At 39.8% G+C, this 18,884-nt stretch overlaps 1 protein-coding gene across 1 annotated transcript in view; it reads right to left on the bottom strand.

The window, feature by feature from the left end:
- Window positions 1-265: 265 nt before the first annotated feature.
- The window catches only part of kkv (hyaluronan synthase-like protein kkv), an 85,056-nt gene continuing 66,437 nt past the window's right edge, over window positions 266-18,884 (bottom strand). The window contains exons 10-16 of the mRNA XM_090409974.1: window positions 17,785-17,995; window positions 13,948-14,148; window positions 12,035-12,429; window positions 5,476-6,196; window positions 3,567-4,316; window positions 1,825-1,827; window positions 266-895 (exon numbers count right to left, since the gene is read on the bottom strand). Coding sequence (XP_090266100.1) covers window positions 534-895; window positions 1,825-1,827; window positions 3,567-4,316; window positions 5,476-6,196; window positions 12,035-12,429; window positions 13,948-14,148; window positions 17,785-17,995 — 2,643 coding nt within the window. The 3' untranslated portion in view covers window positions 266-533. The remainder of the gene's footprint in view (window positions 896-1,824; window positions 1,828-3,566; window positions 4,317-5,475; window positions 6,197-12,034; window positions 12,430-13,947; window positions 14,149-17,784; window positions 17,996-18,884) is intronic.

Raw genomic sequence — 18,884 nt, 5'->3', positions numbered from 1 at the left:
AATTGTCGGTTAGTTTCCTAGTTTTTGTTGCTTCCCGGTGTACCCTTTGAAAATGCTGACAGATATTAGTCAGTGAAACGTCGGATATTAAATTATTTACTTGACTAACATACAGAATTAAGTCTTTAATTTATTAATACTAGTGGTCAAGTAAAAAGAAATCAGCTTTATTCGTGTGAAAACGACAAACGCTTTCAATTCAAATCTGCAATGCAAACATTTAATATCTTACTCTGATCATTTTATGAGAGAGAGAAAGGAACACTTAAAAACAGTAAAATTTAATTTTTCTTTTTTACACGACTTCGATATACAACTTTCCAAATTAGAGCTACAGAAAACTGAAACTTTCGGGAAGTAAAGAAAGATTGACAGAAGTGGGGAGGGGTTTAGAAAGAATTGCTTGGGGGGTATAAAAATAATTTCTTATAACGTCCTTAAAAGGTCTCTGCCACACAGTCACGAGTATATTTGGATCCGATAATCTCTGTACGGGGAAACTCATTGTTCACGAGCTCCGTTGTCTCCTGCAACTAAAGGCGTTGAGTTTGTCTCCGTCGTCCTGTTTCCGACTCTTCTCGGTAGCTGGCGAGGCTGTTGCGAGAGCCGTAGATTTGCATCCTCAGATGGTGTCCACCGTTTTCTTCGTCCGTGCTTCCGTCATAGGCGCTGTTGTTAAATCCTTCCATCATTCCGTTTGGAAACAGGCGATCGATCCGGCGGCTGTCCACCGTCTTCACCCTGTTTCTATTACGAAGATTGAATTCGTTTTTCGCTCCTAGCGTCTCCATGCGACTCTGACTACCCAGCACGTTGTTCCTGCGCACTTCCAGCGCCCGGAGGGTCTCCCGATTCCTCGAGATGCGATTCAAACCGCTCAACACTGGAGTGGTCGCTAGAAAAGGAAAAAAATTACTATTAGAAGGCGGATGATACAACAGCGTTGCTTCTGATAATATTACCAGGAAATGTTAGTTCGGAGCTGATTGGGTAGGTGTGGGGTGGTAAGGGGGAGGTACTAAGTGCGATTATTTCGCTGTACTGAAGTCTTAGTCCCGAAATGGTCCTGTAACTTTGTTCCTAAGACTAATAAGTGTATCAAGGTGATAATTACCGCTGATGTCGTCGGTTAAAAGCATTGTTTTCATTTGTTCTTGCCAAGCATCCACCCAGACTTTGCCGGTAGATCCCGCCCCACCCTGCCTTCAACAACAACAACAAAAAAAAAAAAAAAAAAAATCCTCATCGCGGCAGATGCAGCCTTCCTGTTATATTGATGAGTGAGGAAGGTGTAGAAACGTTCAGAGATGACGACAAAACTCGTTTCTTATCAGTTTGGAATGACCATTTTTAAAGCCGAATCCTGAGTCTGCACAAACAGCGTGTTGGTGAACTTATGCAAGAGGAGTGGAACTAGCTAAGCAGCGCACTTCGAATTAAGACAAAATCATTGTTTCGGCCATTTTTCCATCCTCTTTCCATCTGAAAACTTTCATTTTGCTATCCAGTGAAGACTTATTTAGATTGTTTTGCAACGACAACTGCGACCCTCAAAGTTTATTGCATTACTCAAAAGCTCCCTTGACTTTTGGAGAGAATTTTTTTTCGCGTGCCCTCCTCGACTGGGAGTAGCTAACAGTTTACTCCAGAGATAAGATGTATTTCGGACAGAAGAAAGACCGTGTGTGAAGGATATATAATGTAACTAATAACTTCAGGTAACTAATGTTTGCACGTGCAGACATAGAGGTTTTGTTGGACTATTCGATGGCGAGTCTGTAATATCTACAGACTGTCTCATATTAAATTCCTTTTTTCTTTAACTTCCTAAGCCGAACAACATTTTATTTTCAACGGTACTTGTATTTCTTTTTGTTGAAATTAGTTCTCATTTGAAAACACTTGGCCTATTTTAACCCCCCCCCCCCTTTTTTTTTTTTTGGTTTTCCTGCAAATGTTGGTTTCGGTAGTTTTCTTACTATATACCACATGCGACATGAAGTGAAAACTGAAAACGAAGTCTTCGCTGCACTTCGAAATGTTCGTTTCAAACCATTTAATGAAAGTAAAATATGCTTCAGAAATAAATCAAAATACGGCAAGAAATTCAAAATATCAAGAAGGTGCTAAGCTTGAAAAATCATCGTTCGAGTTCCGTTCAAGGATGTTCACTCGGAAGCTGTCCTGTCATGGGAGGAGGAGGGGATGACGACTCACTTGAACCGACGCGACTCGATATACGATACCGATTCCGTTTATGGCCAAATCCTGTTGGGGAATTAGCACAGCATTTTATCCGCCATTCAGTTTGAATGACGAATAATAAAACCACAAAACGGACAATTATGACCATAAGACACTTGTATAGACAGTCTTCAGCCAGAGTTGCTTTGGTATTATGTACTTGAAGGCGGAAGTCAGGTGAAGTTTAAATTGGCGTTTCTCTGTCCCCGCGAACTCATTTGAATTTCTCGAAGGAGAAAGAAAGAACGGCAGCGCATATCAAAAGTTGAAATATGCTCTTTCACAATAAAGTATCGTCACGGCTGTATTACAAACGTATCAGGTTTCTATTCCAACCAACGAATTCAAAATAATGCTCTTGGGCCAGTTTGACACATGTGCGACTTCTTTCCTGCAAAAGCAACTGAAACTAAAAAGATCTCTACAAAGGTGACTTTAAAAACTTATTTAGTAATCAAAATACTTTCTTTTACAACACCTTACTTTATTATTGTGGTGCATTATTACTACTATTATTGTGCAAATACAAATACAAAATAATCTCATATTCGTGCATACTGAATGAATGTTGTATTCCTAATATCGCTATTAATTGATGGGACAGAAACAAAAATTCCTTCTGTTTTCATCAAACATCCGGGAGGATTACGAAATCTTATTTAAAATTCATTTAATTGTCAGCTAGCTTTATGTGAACCCTACCCACAAAAGAAAGCGCATGGTTCAGTAAGGTGAGCGAGCCGAGACAAAAAATGGAGTTAATCGATCCAATTCAGTTCAGGCCTCCAATAAGCAGCGCAATGGTAATGAAATTCATCTCCAACCCAAAGACATTCACAAACACCTGTGCCCAAGGCGGGATTCGAATCCACATCCTGTTGGCTGAAAAGAGCGCGCAAGCTATCAACTATGGTTCAGATTGCACGAACTATTTTTAATGTCGATTAGTTTAAAGAGGATTTCACTTAATTTTTTTTTAAAGAATGGTGCGACAGAACAATATTCAAACTAGTGTCGTAAGCGTCGCTGGCTCGCTGTTTGTGCTTACTTTAACTGATACTCATGTTCGAAATGTGGCACAGAATAATCCGACTTCATCTCGAATTATGCAAGATGAGATCCTGTTCTCATCTGACAATTTTTGGATTGTGATGTTCAATATATCTTCAATTTCTGAATCTTTTCTAATATCTTGGAGGCAAGGGGAGAGGGGAGTAGTAATATATGATTACAAGTTATCATAAAGGATTGTTAAATTCACAGGAATCGCATGTAAAAAGTTCGATCTACTCTGAAAATAATTTAAAGGAAATCCGCCTTACCATCTGCATCCTGGGCAGAGATGTTCATGAACCGCTTTCGGAAAGCCACATCGAGAGTCCCGATGCGATTCTTCTGGTTTTTCCTCTTCTCCAAGTTGTGGATCGTCTTTCTTCTGGCCAGACGGTCGCCGTAGCCTTCTGAGTCTTCGCTCTTCTCGTCATCATCGATACCCCTGAGGCGCTGCAGCTGACGAGCGATCTGCACCGCATTCTTGTCAATAAAGGCATCATCGCTGATGTCGTCGACTTTCTGGTTACAGCACGAGAGCTCGATGGACGCCATGATGTGCGAGAGCGTTCCGAAGCGGTGAAACAGCATCGCCACAAATTGAATCACTAGAATGAGCGCGAAGAAGACGGCAAACACGAGTCCGATGGGTTCGAGCTGCAAATACTCCTTCTCTATTCTGACCTCGCTAGTTTCCGGGATGTAGGTGATGTTGGTCTTGACGCCCAGGGGCCAGTCGAAATGCAGCTGGTCCTTATTGAGCTGCAGGAGGAACACGATGAGGATAAAGAGGGCGTTGAACATGAAGAAGGCGAACACCACTTTGTTCCTCAGCTCCTTCAGCTCGACGGTGACGCGAGCCTGTTGTTCTTTCACCTGTTCGATGGGGTACAAATACTTCTCGATCATGTCCTTCCAGAACTGGATCTCTGGTCCAGGAAGATACTCCACTTCACCTCTCTTCAGGTCCTTGTCTTCAATCCAGTACGGGTTGATCAGATCGTCTCGTTCTTGCCGTGGTTCTGAAAGGAGACAACGGGTATTCCTTATTTCCGCACTTTCCTTCAGCATAAATGAAACAAAATCAGCAAATTGCAGTTAATGCTCAAGTGAAATCAATAACCCAGGTTAGAAACTAACAGCGTTGATGCTTTTAGAATTGTGAGCAACGTTGCTCAAAATATCTACTCATATTCTTCTTGGTTAACGTAGCTTGTTCTATTGATTTTCATGGAATTAATTCATTGGCAAAAAAACAAGCAGCTCAAAACTTCTGTTTGTCTGTCGTTAAAATTAAAATTTTGAAATCCGAAGTAGCAGAACAGAGAACTGAAGTTATTCTAGGGACAATATTGGGAATGCCGCGTGGCCTTATTCGAAATATCAGATAATTGATATTTTTATCAAAATATGAGATACGAAAAATATCTAAAAAAATATTTTGGTATTTCAGCATGTTAAGTTATTCATTTGGGCTGAAACAAATAATTATTTGTTGGCTGCTCTTTCAGTTTTGTTGCGCTTTAACTAAACCCATAAATCCCAAATAGTTAGGGGGAATGAAGACTAGAAATTTGTACCGTATATTATAATTCTTTCCGATTTAATGTATAATATAATAAATCTTCAGTGACAGAGATTGAATTCATGGAATAATATACTGCCTTAGACTTAACTTCGACTGTAGTATGTGTGTAATTGAATATGTTCATCCAAACTGATGGGTTTGTTTTGAGGAGGAAGAAATCCACCACCTCACGTATGAGGCATGCGGAGTGAGAGAAAGGCGTGTGCATGAGTGAGTGAGTACGTGAGGGGGGGGGGAGAATTTTAGATTGCTCTACAGCAGCACAAACAAGACAGACGCAATTTATAATCAGTTAATCGCATTCTATGCAAATGGGAGGCTCCCAGTCACCATTCAGAAACGCATGCAAGACTACTTTAAGTGCTCTACTAGTCCTCTCCCCAAGAAGAGAGCCATTTTAGTTCAGTAAACGAACTGCTTTTCATTGCCTTCAAATGAGAGCTGACCAGGTCTCATTATTTGAGACTCCGTTAAGCGAACCCGAGTTAGAATCTTTTAGGACAGGAAGCCTACCAGAAACCTAAGTAAATGCAAGATTAAGTTTAAAATTAATTCGGTATTTGAAGCATTCGTAACCGAGTTTCTTTGCTTACCAAGTCTTTCGCTTTCATTTTCTTCGCTTCCAGACTCAAATCCTCCTTCGTCATCTTCGTTCTCAGCTACGGCCGACAGTCCTGCATCCGAACCTCCACCTCGAACAGAGCTCCGACCCACAGACGTTTTCCTTCTAAACGGAATGGCGTGCGCAAGCTCGAGCTGTCTCTCCAGGCTGCCGATTTTCTTGTTGAGCTGCTCCAGCTGGTCCCCGATCTTCATGAGGTGCGCCTTTTCCTCGTTGGGTTTCGGGTAAGTGCAGAACATGCATTTGAACAAATTGGCCAGACTAAGAGTGATGCTGCCATCTTCGTCGTCATCATCGCTTCCTGCGAGACCTAACCAACCGAAGATATCGTTTTTCTTTTTCTTGCTCTTTATTTCTTCCTGCGCCTTCTTCTCCTCTTCCATCTCCTTCTTGGTCTTCTTCGTCTGCACCTCCCTGGTTCCCCAAGATACCACGTTAAGGTTCACGAGCGAGTAGATGATCAGCAGCAAGTACATCGAGGGCACGCTCAGGAAGTAGAGCAATCCGGGCACCACACACCAGAACTCCTGCGGGTGCAGGACGGCGGCAATGAAGAAGCTGCCAGACAGCGCGATGAGAAAGATGGACGAAGGAGAGCCGATTCCGTCTTCAGACAGCTGAATGGAAGTACCGACCAACACGGCCATCATGAGTAGTGCGTAGCACGCGCTCATGATCTGTGCCACTAAAATCTGGGGGGAAAAATTTCAGAAATTAGTAATACTCCTCTAGCTTGGAAAGAAACTCATTTTAACAAAAGAAAATATCAGAAACATTTTAAAAAAGTAAACAAGAATTTGCAGCCACATTGTCTACTCATGTTTCCTCTTTGTTCTTTTACTTCATCCCTTCTAATCTCCAAATGCAATTCGCTGAGCAGCACGTGCCCGTGTCGTGTACTTCACTATGGTGGAAAATGCTAACTAAAAGAGTGCTCGTATTAAATAGCATTGGCTAACTATTACTTAAGGATGTGGGGGGGAGCAAAACTTTATGTTTAAAATAGGTAAGAAATACGTCGTGGTTCAAAAAAAAGACCGAAGTTAAAAAGGAATTTTCTTTGAGATGTGAATTCTCGTCTCATTCCACCTTAGGTAAGTTGTTAGAAAAATGCATAAGCACTTAGCAGGGCTTTTTCCCTCGCCTCTTATGAATTCCTGATAGATTTTATAAAATATTAGTGTGTGTTACGCATGCCAAATTTTGTCAGGATATTTAGTTTCAATCGGATTATTCGCTGGTACACTTAAAGAAACAAAGAAATTACTCCTATTTGACAGTACGTATTTAAGGAAATTGGGATTTTGAATCTCTTCAACTCTTAAATTCAACAATTAAAATTGCCATTGAAATGAACATATTAATTGTACTCTTATTACAATTGCATAAATTCATGTTCTGGAAATGTGCATGATTTGTGCGGCATAAGGTTTGTTATATAAGCAGGGCGATTAAAGCATTGGATAAGAGGGGTGCACAAGCAAAAGAGTTGGTAGTGGTAGTTGGCACAAATAATTTGACAGCGACAAGGAGAATGTAAGAATGGATGTCGGGAGACTTAAATAGAGTGAAAGATGTGTGGTAGGTAAGGCTGTCCAGGTATGATGAGTTGAGAAGGCGAGCGAAGATTAAGAATGGTATGCCAGCAGACCTGTGCGATGAGAAAAATAGTTTCATTTTGTGAATGTGTGGGATGAATTTGTGAAGTAGAGAGATACATCAAAGAGGGCTGCATTTAAATGTATTTGGTGCGAGAGAGTTGGAGAACCTGTTACTGCAAATGACAGAAGTGAAAGTAAGACCTGAGGAAACAAGAAATGTTATGGAAGAGCAGAAGGGAGATAAGTTTACAAACGGAGAGGTGAGTGACACGAGGGAGAAGGAACTCAGAGTGACCACGGGAACAGTGAAGGGGGTCAGAGTGGACAGGGAAACATCGCGTGAGAAATGTGGATGATGGTTTCAGGAATAAATGTGTGAGTGCGCAAGAAAGGAATCAGATGGTCAAAGAGGTGATGACAATTTCAGATCTGGGGATGGAGGAAATATCAGTGATGATAGACAGAAATGGACATGGAACAAGTGTGGAGGAGTTACATACGAGAAGTGGGGTCGGTGGGACTTCCTATAGAAACAGAAATTAGTCAGCATGTATGTTTACAAATGCTAGAAGTATTCATTCGAAACAAGGAGAATGAAATTGTAGCATTCAATTATTTCGTTCACTCAAACATTGTTGGAATATATGATATATGGTTGAACGAGGAGGTCATTCTGACAGGAATAGAGATGGAGGGATGTGTAGTCTTTCGTGAAGACAGACAATGCAAAAAGGGAGGAGGAGTTTTATGAATGATGGCAGAGGAGTTTTGCACAACACGTGGAGATGCAGGGAGCAAATAGGGACAATGGTTTTGAAGCAGTATGGTGTGAAGTGGGGGTGAACAGGATGAAATTTTTAGCAGGATGATCCTATAGACCTGGCAATGTGGACGGCAGGGAGAAGGAAATGTTTAGGCAAATTGATCTGGCTAATAAGAAAAGGGTGATCATCATGGGCGATTTCAATTATGGTAATGTAGACTGGAATGAAAGACAGCGTCTGGAACCAGAGATAATGACTTTGAGTTTTTGAGGGATAACTATGTTAAGCAGTACGTAACAGAGGCTATACGTGGATCGAGGGTGTTAGATTTCATTATCTCATCAGACGATTATTGTAAATGAATTGTCACATCATCCTCCAGTTGGTGAAAGTAACAATGAAGTGATCACTTGGGTAGGCCAGCCATATCAGGACTTTAATGAGAAAGGATTTTATGTGGAACTATAAAGTAGGTGAATATAGCAAACTCAGGAGGTGGCTTGTAGCAATGTAATGGAATGAGGAATTTCATGGGAAGGAAATCAATGCTGCTTGGTCTCTTCTCTGACAGAACCATCCGACAAGCAATGACTGAGTGAATTCCAAACGTCAGGAGATTAAATAAGGTAAGATTCATAACTGAAGAGGTGAGGCATGCAATCTGGAAGAAGGCATCGTGAAATCAGCACAAGATGAGTGGGAATAATCAGTTACATGAGGAGTATAAGGTGCAAGCGAGAAAAGTGACTCGCTTAGTAACAGTTGCAAAAATGCATTTGAGCAGCAGTTAACAAGCGAGGCTAAAAAAATCCTGGGGAGCTTTGTTCGATACGTGGCCAGTAGAAGAAGAATGATTATAAGAGATGATGTTGGTCAATGATAATTGCACAATGATAACCAATGAGGAGGATATTAGATGTTAAATGAGGTGTTAAAATATCAGGTGTTAAATGAGCAGTTTATTAAAGTACTCCATCTTTGTGATTATAATATAATACAGAAATGGAGAGCTGTGAGATTGGGGGAGGGAGGAACCACTGATGGTGAGTGGCGAGAGGTATAGAAAGAACCGTGTAACCTTTATGTCAACAAGGCCATGGAACCTGATGGTATATCACTGCGTGTCTCGAGGGAATGTTCCAGGGAGTTAACAGCATTAACTTTCTTTTTCAATGAGTCTTAGTTTGCCCCGTGTTTCAAAGTCGAAAGAGGAAAAAATTATTCCACTTCATAAAGAGGGTAATAAGAGTAAGATTTTAAAATTATAGGGCATTCTGCATGTCTGAAGTTGTGGTCAACGTGTTGGAAAAGCTAGTGAGGACAAGGATTCAGAACTGGGTGGACAGCAGTAGAATTCTCTTTAATAGACCGCATGGGTTTGCTAAAGGAAGATCGTGTTTTAGCAATCTGCTTACTTATTATAACAAGGTAGCGAATACATTAGTGAATATATATGAAGATGTATATACAGTAGTATACTTGGTTTTTGCAAAGTCTTTTGATAAATTGCCACATGAAAAGCTCGTGTATATGGAAGTGATATCTTAGAAGAGAAAAGTCACTACTGTTCGACCACAGATGCAAGACTCTTCGAAACTTCTGCGCATGGCAGAAGAAGGCGAATCCATTCCGATAATAGGGTAATCAATGCGTTTCGTGCGATGAGTGTTTATTATATACATCGGAAAATTAGCTTTTATTTTATGAAAATTCTAGTTTTTAAAGTGGTAACTATTTTGCTTGTACAACAGTTAACGTATAAAGCCCGTGATTTCACGTGTTGGTGACGAATTCGTATATCGCCTTATTCCTTTCTCCCCTTCAACATGAATAGACTCTTTTGGGCAAATTGCCAGCCAAGGGTCTCGCATCTGTGTTCGGATAGCAGTAGTGTGCTTCAGGGGGTCTGTTTTGGAACCATTATTGTTTAATTTTTATGTAAATGGATTGGAAGGTGCTGAAATTGTGTTATGCAGTTGTTTGCAGATGATGCAACATTGTCTGTAGCCTTGCAAGAGGACTTGAATGGCCAGGTGCGTGGGATTTCAGCTTATTGTAGCGGATGTGTGATATTTTAAACTTTTGAAACCAAAGATGGAATGTAGAATATAGGATTGGTGGATATATCTTGGAAGAGTTGGGGGGATGAGGTATTTGGGAGTGATTGTGGATAAGCACTGGAAATTTCGTGGACATTTTGTTAAAATTATGAGGGCAACAGCAGATTATGGGGATGATGCAGAAAACACTGGCATGTAGAAGTAAGGAGTTTTGATTCCATTGTACAACACTTTGATCAGACCGCATACGGATTACTGTGCACAGATTTGGTCGCCTGATATTCAAAAACAAAAAAATAAGCTGTTGGAGTGAGTTAAGAGACAATTCACTAAATCTGTTTCTGGAATGTGTGGTATGAGGATAGATTGAGAGAATACAAATTGCAGAGCCTACTGGATAGGAGGAAGAGTTGGGGGGCGGGGAGGAACATGATCAAAACATAAGTTGGTTTGGTGTAATTATCAGATTAATGTGGGTACGATTTTTCATCGAACGTCTGGAGACAGGGGAGAACAAGAGGCCATCCCTGGATGCTGTATAGGGAGGGAGATGAGCAGTAGATATTTTGCGTGGAGAGTGGCAGGTGACTGAAATGCATTGCTTGAGATTGTGGTGAACGCATTTAGGTCAAGATATGGTGAACTGTGCGTGTGGACTGGAAATTTGCGTTATGTTAGTGTAGAGTTTTGCTAATGACAGAACATTGTATACTGTTATTAGCAAAACTGTACACTGGATATTTGCAGTCAATCGGAGGTCACTGATATGAAAGAAACGATTCAAATAGTCTTGTGGAACTTCTGCATTAGATGCAGATTTTCAGGATAAAGATCCATCCACCATTCACACACAATGTGTGACAACAGAGAAAGAAGCCAGACTTCTTATAACATAGTACATCAGTACCGTGGATGGGCTAAGGATTTTTTTCTATTTTTCCGCATTTTTATTTTTCTATACGCAATCAGGAAAATCCTGTGCTAGAAAGCAAACATGGAACGTTTTCAATCCACGTCTCCAATAAGCGAAGAGGTAATCTCATACCGGGCGATGAATTTCATCTCTCACCCAAGGACAATCACCAACATCCATGCGCAGGGGGAGATTTGGACCTGGGCCTGTTGGTTGGAGAGCGAATACGCTAACCACACATGCTATCGTAGTTGGTGTATCCGCAAACTATTAGATCATGATAGTGATGAAAGGTACATAAATGGACCTCAGGACCAATGAAATCAATTAATGAAGAAATAAATACCGTAGCGATATCAAGAGAAACCATTTGAGATTAACTAAATCTTTGCGTGGCATTTGTCCAACCGTTCGTAACATAAGCCTAGATGACTTTGCGCCAATCAACAGCAACAGAATCCACACCGATGCCATTTATTAGTTCAGTGGACAACAAATGTAGTTGTGTTAAAACAATTTTCGCCCTTATTTCAAAAAGGACTCAAATGAGTGAAAATGAACGGCAATCTGATTGAAAAGATTTGTTGCTCTTCTTAGATGTCGATTGTTGGTTTCCAGGTATTTTCTATAGGCTTCATGATATATACTAGTGGAGTAAGTGGGAATAAATGTGATAATGAAGCAGCCAACTCTGTAACTAACCTTCAGAAAAATGAAGTAAATGTCGTTTGTACCGAAAGACTTGGTATTCTGTTTCAACAAAATTCTTCGATGAATTTTTCGTTGGCGAAAAATAAAAATGCGTATTGAGTGCTAAGTATGCACAATGATAGAATAAACTTAAAAAGATTCTCTATACAAGAAGTTGGTGGAAAATAGAAAAGCCACAAAGTGGAATTTTCAGTAGGTCAACGATTTTGACTCGTTGCGTACAAAATATTGACTAACAAAATCTCCTGCAAAAATTTAATGAAAGCAATACTCATTAAACAGGCTTAGCTATTTATTCATTGAACAAATATTTCATATTTATTTTTCAAATTAAAATTTTTGTATCTCAACGGTGGCAACAGCGAATATAATCTTGCACGCTCCTGTTATCTTTCTAATTCTCGCGCAAGCCTTAACGTACATCAAGAGAGCACGTGCGCTAAAGAACTATAAAAGAATGTGAAAGAATTCGGACACTCACCTGGATTTCGTTCTTGGTGACGAAACACGTGGTCATGAAGAAAAGAATGGGAATGATATTGTACGTGAACGAGTACCAGTTGGAGATCTTGAATGCGGCCACCATCGCCCCTACCAACATGAGAAATATCGTCCCAGGTCCTAGTATGGTTCCGGTCATCAGCATGCCTTGATAGATGATGTAAGGGACGGAGATGTTGTCGTTAATGACCACAGTCCTCTTGTACTCCGTCAACAAGTCCATGATGTTGGCCATGGTCGACGGAGCCCATCGACGACGCTGAGTGTAAAATTCGCCGAAACCTTCTGGACAGTGGGTGTAGGCGTCGGAGGCAGCGCTGTACTCCACTCGATAACCCCTCTGCAGGAGAAGTGTGCACAACCATCGGTCTTCACCTAGAAGAATAGTAACGAGAAGGGTTACAGTTGCAAGAATCCGACAGAATCACTGACATTTAATCATGTTAAACAAAAATCAAAGGAAGGGACACTACTGAAGTGATGCATCGGTATGTAGTATATTACAGTTCTTTTGTTTAACACCGAGATGAACACATGAATTCAAATAAATCAGGAGGAAAAAATATACGCCACTTGGCGAAGCTTATCGCATCATACTGAAAAGTACAGAGTCAGCCACTTCCATGCGAAAGTTGCAAAATAGCATCAATCCAAATGATCCATCCCCTTCCACAACTTGCTGCTTTAATAAAAAAATCCTTCGCACAGACGGGTGGAATGAGAGAAAGAGCTATTATGTCTTAAACAGAATGTAGCCAGAATATGGGTTCATCCTCTTGTACTGAGCCGTCTGCATATCAACATTCAGTTCCAAGGCTGGTCGTTTATGAGAAAGATATCACTTGGCAGATGAAAAGCTTGAAGGCATTTTCGGAGATTGCAGAAACACTTACCAAGTATCTTAGTCGTTGATCTTGACAATTTCTGATATTTGTTGACTTCGTTTGCCAAGCAGATAGCGTCACCTTTCTCTCCACTCGGCCTGCATGCCATCAGTTCAAATCCTGCTGTGGGCATGAAGTGCGAAGCCGCTACCTTGTTTACAAGAGGCTCGAAGTTGTTGAAAAAGATTAACGATTCTTCTCTGAAGCATTCTTGATTATGTAATCCTTAGCCCACCGATGCTACTGAACATGCTACCAAGCTGTTGAAACTGGGAGTTGAAAAGAACGCGCTGCAGATCTTTAAAAAAACATACATTGCATGCAAGACTTAAATCCTCCCTTCGTTAGCATCAGTTATAAAATTCTTAATCTAATATTTGTGTTTAAGGAAAGCAAAGCTTAACGTTGATAAAACGATTATGATGGTAGATGACACACCTTGACGGACCTTAAAACCTTTCCACCAAAATTCAATTAAATTATTGCTTCCAAATTTCTATTAAGTATTATTCCCATAAAAATACACTTTATCAAACATTTCCGTGTAATAATGCGTTTTAAACTAGGACATCATCATCATCAGTCTCCTTGTATCAATATGATTTAGGCAAAGTTTCCATAGAAGAAGATGCTATCAGCGTTTTAAAAGAATTGCTTAAACACTACGGTGTGCAGGAACTCCTTTGGCTTTAAAACCCATGTCACAGCCTCTGTGACTTTCACCACAACGTAATTAAGAGCTGTTTCTATACGGATCCCTCCTAGCATTTTTCTTGACTTGTAAAGAGTATGAAAGGTATCTTGGTTTCAGATCTGGAGTTCTTTATGATGGAACTGCCTTAATAACTCTCCTCTCCCTGCCCCCCCCCAAAAAAAAATAATAATAAAGAAAATTAATAAATTTATTAATAAATATACGCGCATTTCGTTAATTTATTACTAGAGTAATGATGATTTTTAAATTGGTGTCCCTTGATGAATAAACCTCACTCTGCTTCTACTTACTGACCTTGATCGTACTGGACGTAGTGTCGGGCTTCGTCTGATCTCGTAGTGTACCTTCTCATCACGTTGTCGTCCATCAAAGACTTCGCCCTGAACAGAGAAAAACATCCGGGGCTACAAAGCACGCATCCAATCATGTGTTCGGTGGCCTTCTGGAGCCAATGGCCAATCGCATATTCAAACTTCTGATACCACACCATAGGCCCTAAAGGAAGAAGAAAAAAAACAGATTTCAGTGGGATGCTAGTGATTAGTAAAAATTAATTCGTTGGGTTAAGAAATTCGGGCAAGGGAGAAAAGCATTAATCGAAATGATTTATTCTGCGCTGTCAGAGAACGATAACTTCAATAATAATGTAGATATTCCAGCACTCTAAAAACGAGGATTTTTGAGTACACGTTCCGACTCAAACTCATCTGCTGCAGGTTAAACAAGAAGAGCTTTTTGGAGTATAGAACTGTTAGAATAAGGGATGATATGACACTGTGGCATTCGATTCAGCAGTTCACTAAAGTAAACTTTATGATAAATGAGATGGAGGTAAAGCTGTTGTTGATAAGCAATGCTTTGGCAGGGATGGAGAGTGCAGTCTTCAGTAAATCACAGACAAGACGCTCTCGTAAAAGAGTACAGAAAAATAAATAGTAACCCCCTGTTACGAATAAATGACGACCTCCCACATTTAAGTATAAATCGCCATTAATCCCAACGGCTTCCACTTATATTGGCTGAAGAACTTGTGAATAGCGATTTCAACGTTAATTCGAATTGGCTAAAAACGTGGAAGAAAAAATCGCCACCGAACTTAAGGAAACGTATTATTATTAAGAGAAACCTCCAGGGAATCAAAGACTCATCGAGGGAGACCACATACTGCACACACAACCCATAATACTTATTCTTGAATTCATTCACACTGCTTGTACTCACAACATCCAATGGCAATCAGGCACCACCCAATTAGTGAAAAATCTGGCCCTCACACCCTTCTCGGCAGCCTTCATTCTCCGCTACCAAGGATGCTCTCTTGTCATATCACCACTCTCCATAAATTGAAAAATTCCATTAATTTAAATCTTCTATGAACCTTTCAGAAGTTTGAAAGTCTCAATCATATCATCCCCTCCCCTCCCCTTTTTTTTTCCTGTTTGCTAGTGTCTGCAGCCTACAAATTCTCAATGTCTTCATAATCAATATTCCACAATCCTGATATCATTTTAACACTCCTTTGTACTTTCTCCAACATATCAGAATCACAACGGAAACCAGACGACCGGCGCACAATAGTCCAAGTGAAGTCTTATCAAGGCCTTGTAAAGAAGCAAAACGTATTCGTTATCTTTACATGTGAATGTTTTCATTTCAGTATTGCAATTATATTTTGAGTTGTATTTGCAATCTTTGCCACATGTCCCCTAAACTTCAACTTCTTATCTATTAACATTCCAAGATCCCTAGCCTAATCTCACCAATATAATACAACATTGGATATCTAATCATGTTGATTAGATATCCAACGACTTTACATTTGCTCACATTTAACTGACACCAATTTTCCCATGCCCACAATTCCAGCCTATTCAAATAATTCTGCAAGTACTGTATATAAGCTGCATTCCTGATTACCCTACCTATGTTTGCATCATCAGCAGCAAATAGCTGTATGCCGCTTGTAAAATCCTTTCCAATATCATTGATGTACAGATCGAATAACAGTGGACCAAGTACTGACCTCGTGGTACACAACTTGTTACCTTAAACCTTGCAGACTCAGATCCTCCATACACTACTTTTTATCTGTCAGTCATCCATCCTTTAATCCATGATATTATTGTATAACCCAAACCCATTTTCTCCAATTTATGCAACAGTCTACCATGCTGTATTCTGTCAAAAGCCTTAGCAAAATCCAAAAGTATCATGGTGTATCCATTCCCCTTTCTAGTTCAACGGTAACATTGTTATAGAATGTGAGCAGGTTGCTAAGACATGACCTTCCCTTAGTGAACCCATGTCGTTCATTGCAAAGTAGAGATTCGCTGTCAACCCATTTCTGAATGCGAGCCCTTGTGTGCAATGGGACTACCATGCATTCATTCCATTCCTGAGGAATCTTCCCTGTTCTGAGACTCATATTAAACAGCCTTGTCAAATGAATGGCCAGTTCAGCTGAACACTCTTTTACCACACGTGCTGATATTACATCAGTCCCTATTGCTGAATTCTTATTCATGTGCAATAGCTCTGAAACCTCGGCGTCACACACCTGCGTTTCTTCATCTAGTGAAGAGGTAACAGTGAGCTCAATGCTGCGTTCACAGTTGATAGCTTTTACCGAAATGGGCACTCATTAACTGAACAACCTCTTCTGTATCTGTTACCCTCACGCCATCTGGATTTATGCGTTATTCTTTCAAATTTATTCTTTCTTTTACTTGCAGCATATCGATAGAATTCTTGTGGATTGTCTTTAGCACGCAGAGCCACTTTCTTTATGCTCAAACTTTGCTTTATGTACAACAGTTGCGACTATTCTAGCTTGCTGCTTATAACGTTCATAACGGACGTCATCCTTATACAAATGGTATTTCTTCCACATCGTCCTTTTCTTACGGATCTCTTGCTTAATAAGAGTAAACATTCATTTGACTCTTACTATTTATTCTTCTAACTCTCGGGACACATTTTGCAATTGCATCATTTAAGTATCGTTTAAATGCTTCCCATGCACTCTCGATCCCATTCCACTGAACTCAATATACTCCTCAGTTGGTCATAAATTCCTGCTTTGTAGGTCAGCGTGTAACCTTTTCTGAATGGAACATTCATAAACTTAGTATAATATATCCTTCCCAACTATAATCCGAAAGCAATTGAGTTTCCATGTCATCTATGGAAATGCTTAAATCGGATACGTACAGGGCATGGTATCTGTGCTGACAGTTTACACAAGTGGGGGATGATCACCTACACCCCAACATGACTGTGGGGCCAGAAATCAAATGATCAGGGACACTGTGAAGAACTGCAGCATACTCGTAAGTGCCTACCCTGGCGAACTTTTTTGAGGCAGATTCTTCAGCTCTTGAATTGCGATCTGAACTAGATTTAAAATTTTAGTGACTTTTTTTTTTATATCAGAATTTTATATCTTTACTAGTTTTCTGTATATATACACTACCTGTCTCATTTATCTTGCCTACACAAATATGTATTATATATTTTGATGTCATGTGTCTTTTATTATGTCATGCTGTAAATAAATTTAATCGCATCGCTTGCCATCATATTATCTATTCTTTATTAACCAAAGAAGTTATTTTTATTTCTTTTATTTAAAGAAAGAGAAAATGGTATCCTCAACCAATTTGCATGCATCAGTTGAAATTTGAGAACAAAATATGTTTTCTAGTTAAGAACATGAAAGATCCAGCGAGGAAAAATGAAATGACATTCATTAGCCCTTTAATTTATTCATTATATCCATAATGCTGGAACTGACTGAAAATTAAATACAAAGCAGAAGCCCAACAGCACTGAAGGACGTGTACAGATTCAGTAGCAATTAAAGAAATAAAGAGCTGACTTAATTTGTTAATTGAAGTCTAAAAACAGTTTGAAAAGAGACTTTCGCAAAGAGAGGCTTGATGGCTCAGAAAATAAGTTGCTTAATGTGGATTGCACTCTTCTACAAGATGCTTTTCACTTCTTTTTTTTTTGCCGAACACGTGCTCTAAAAAGAAAGAGGGTGAGAATTAAAATGGCTACCAATGCAAGAGAAGTGTGATGGAAAAGAGAGAGGTCGTAAAACAAGAAAATTCGACTTAAATTGAGGCTTACCAGAACCAACTGGATGAATGCGGCCGCACGCTGCACCCAAATTTCTGTTTTTCTTCATGAGGTCAACAAGAAGCTGCACAGCATGGGGTCGGAAGTTAATGTCTCCATCCAAAGCAAGTACGAACGTGTTCTCCGCCATGACGGCTTTGCGGTTGACGTCAATGGGCAGCTCCATGAGACGATGACCCAGTAGGTAATACATGTACATTACCTGCAAAGAAACCATCTGGAATTAGTCAAGGAAATGCTGCTTTTCTTCGATCTGGGAGGCTTCCTATTCATATCACACATCAAACAACGTTCAAGATTTTTGGTGTGTTCACACTTTATCGACTTCACGGGCGAGATGCCCCCCTTTTTTTTTTTTTTTTATCGCTATGTTTCTAAGAAATACGGAAAAGTCGAGGTTTTCTAATTTTGAATATGTAGTGCAGTTACAACAACAACAACAAAAAAAAAAACATGACATCACCTGAGCTCATCAAGCAGACTTTTGTTTACTTTAAGCGACGTTATTGTTTAGATTATCAATGATAGCAGAATATTGGAATGCTCATGAATATAAACAAAGAAACTTCATTTTGTCAGCGCAATAATTAAAAAAAAAAAAAAAAAAAACACCGATTAGTTTTACTTTGAAAAATTGTTTAGTGTCGCTTATTGGGCTTTGATTGACTGACAACTCCTATTAATAATTATCCTACTCTTGCTGCTGCAGAGGACAAAGAAGTATTTTGTGTAATGCGAATAGCTGCTGTTACAGACACTGAAATTTCCATACAATTCTCCAGACAGCTTTCCATACAAAGTGTCAAATGGAGACTTTCTTGCGTTTAGCAGTAGTTAATTTAACGCCGAGTGAAACAATCAGACAATGAACAGCTGTTTATTAAAGTCACTCTTCGTCAGCTGAATGTAACGAGTGATTTGCAAACTAGATGTGAATTACTCGGTGGAGGGAGAAGGTCGTACACTATCAATTTCAAAGCAGAAGGCACCGATCCGTAACGTACTCAGAAAAACTTTCCTCTGTAAATATGTTTTTTTTTTCGTCCAGTTTCCTTCTGACTATGCCGAAATCTGAAGAGCCCATTTTTAAG

The sequence above is a fragment of the Typopeltis vanoorti genome, chromosome 2 (genome assembly GCF_054136105.1).
Source record: "Typopeltis vanoorti isolate ZY-2024b chromosome 2, IOZ_Tvanoo_1.0, whole genome shotgun sequence".
Classification (NCBI taxonomy): Eukaryota; Metazoa; Arthropoda; class Arachnida; order Uropygi; family Thelyphonidae; genus Typopeltis; species Typopeltis vanoorti.
Note: the sequence above shows the minus strand (reverse complement) of the source record. Positions and strands in the feature narration are given on the sequence as shown.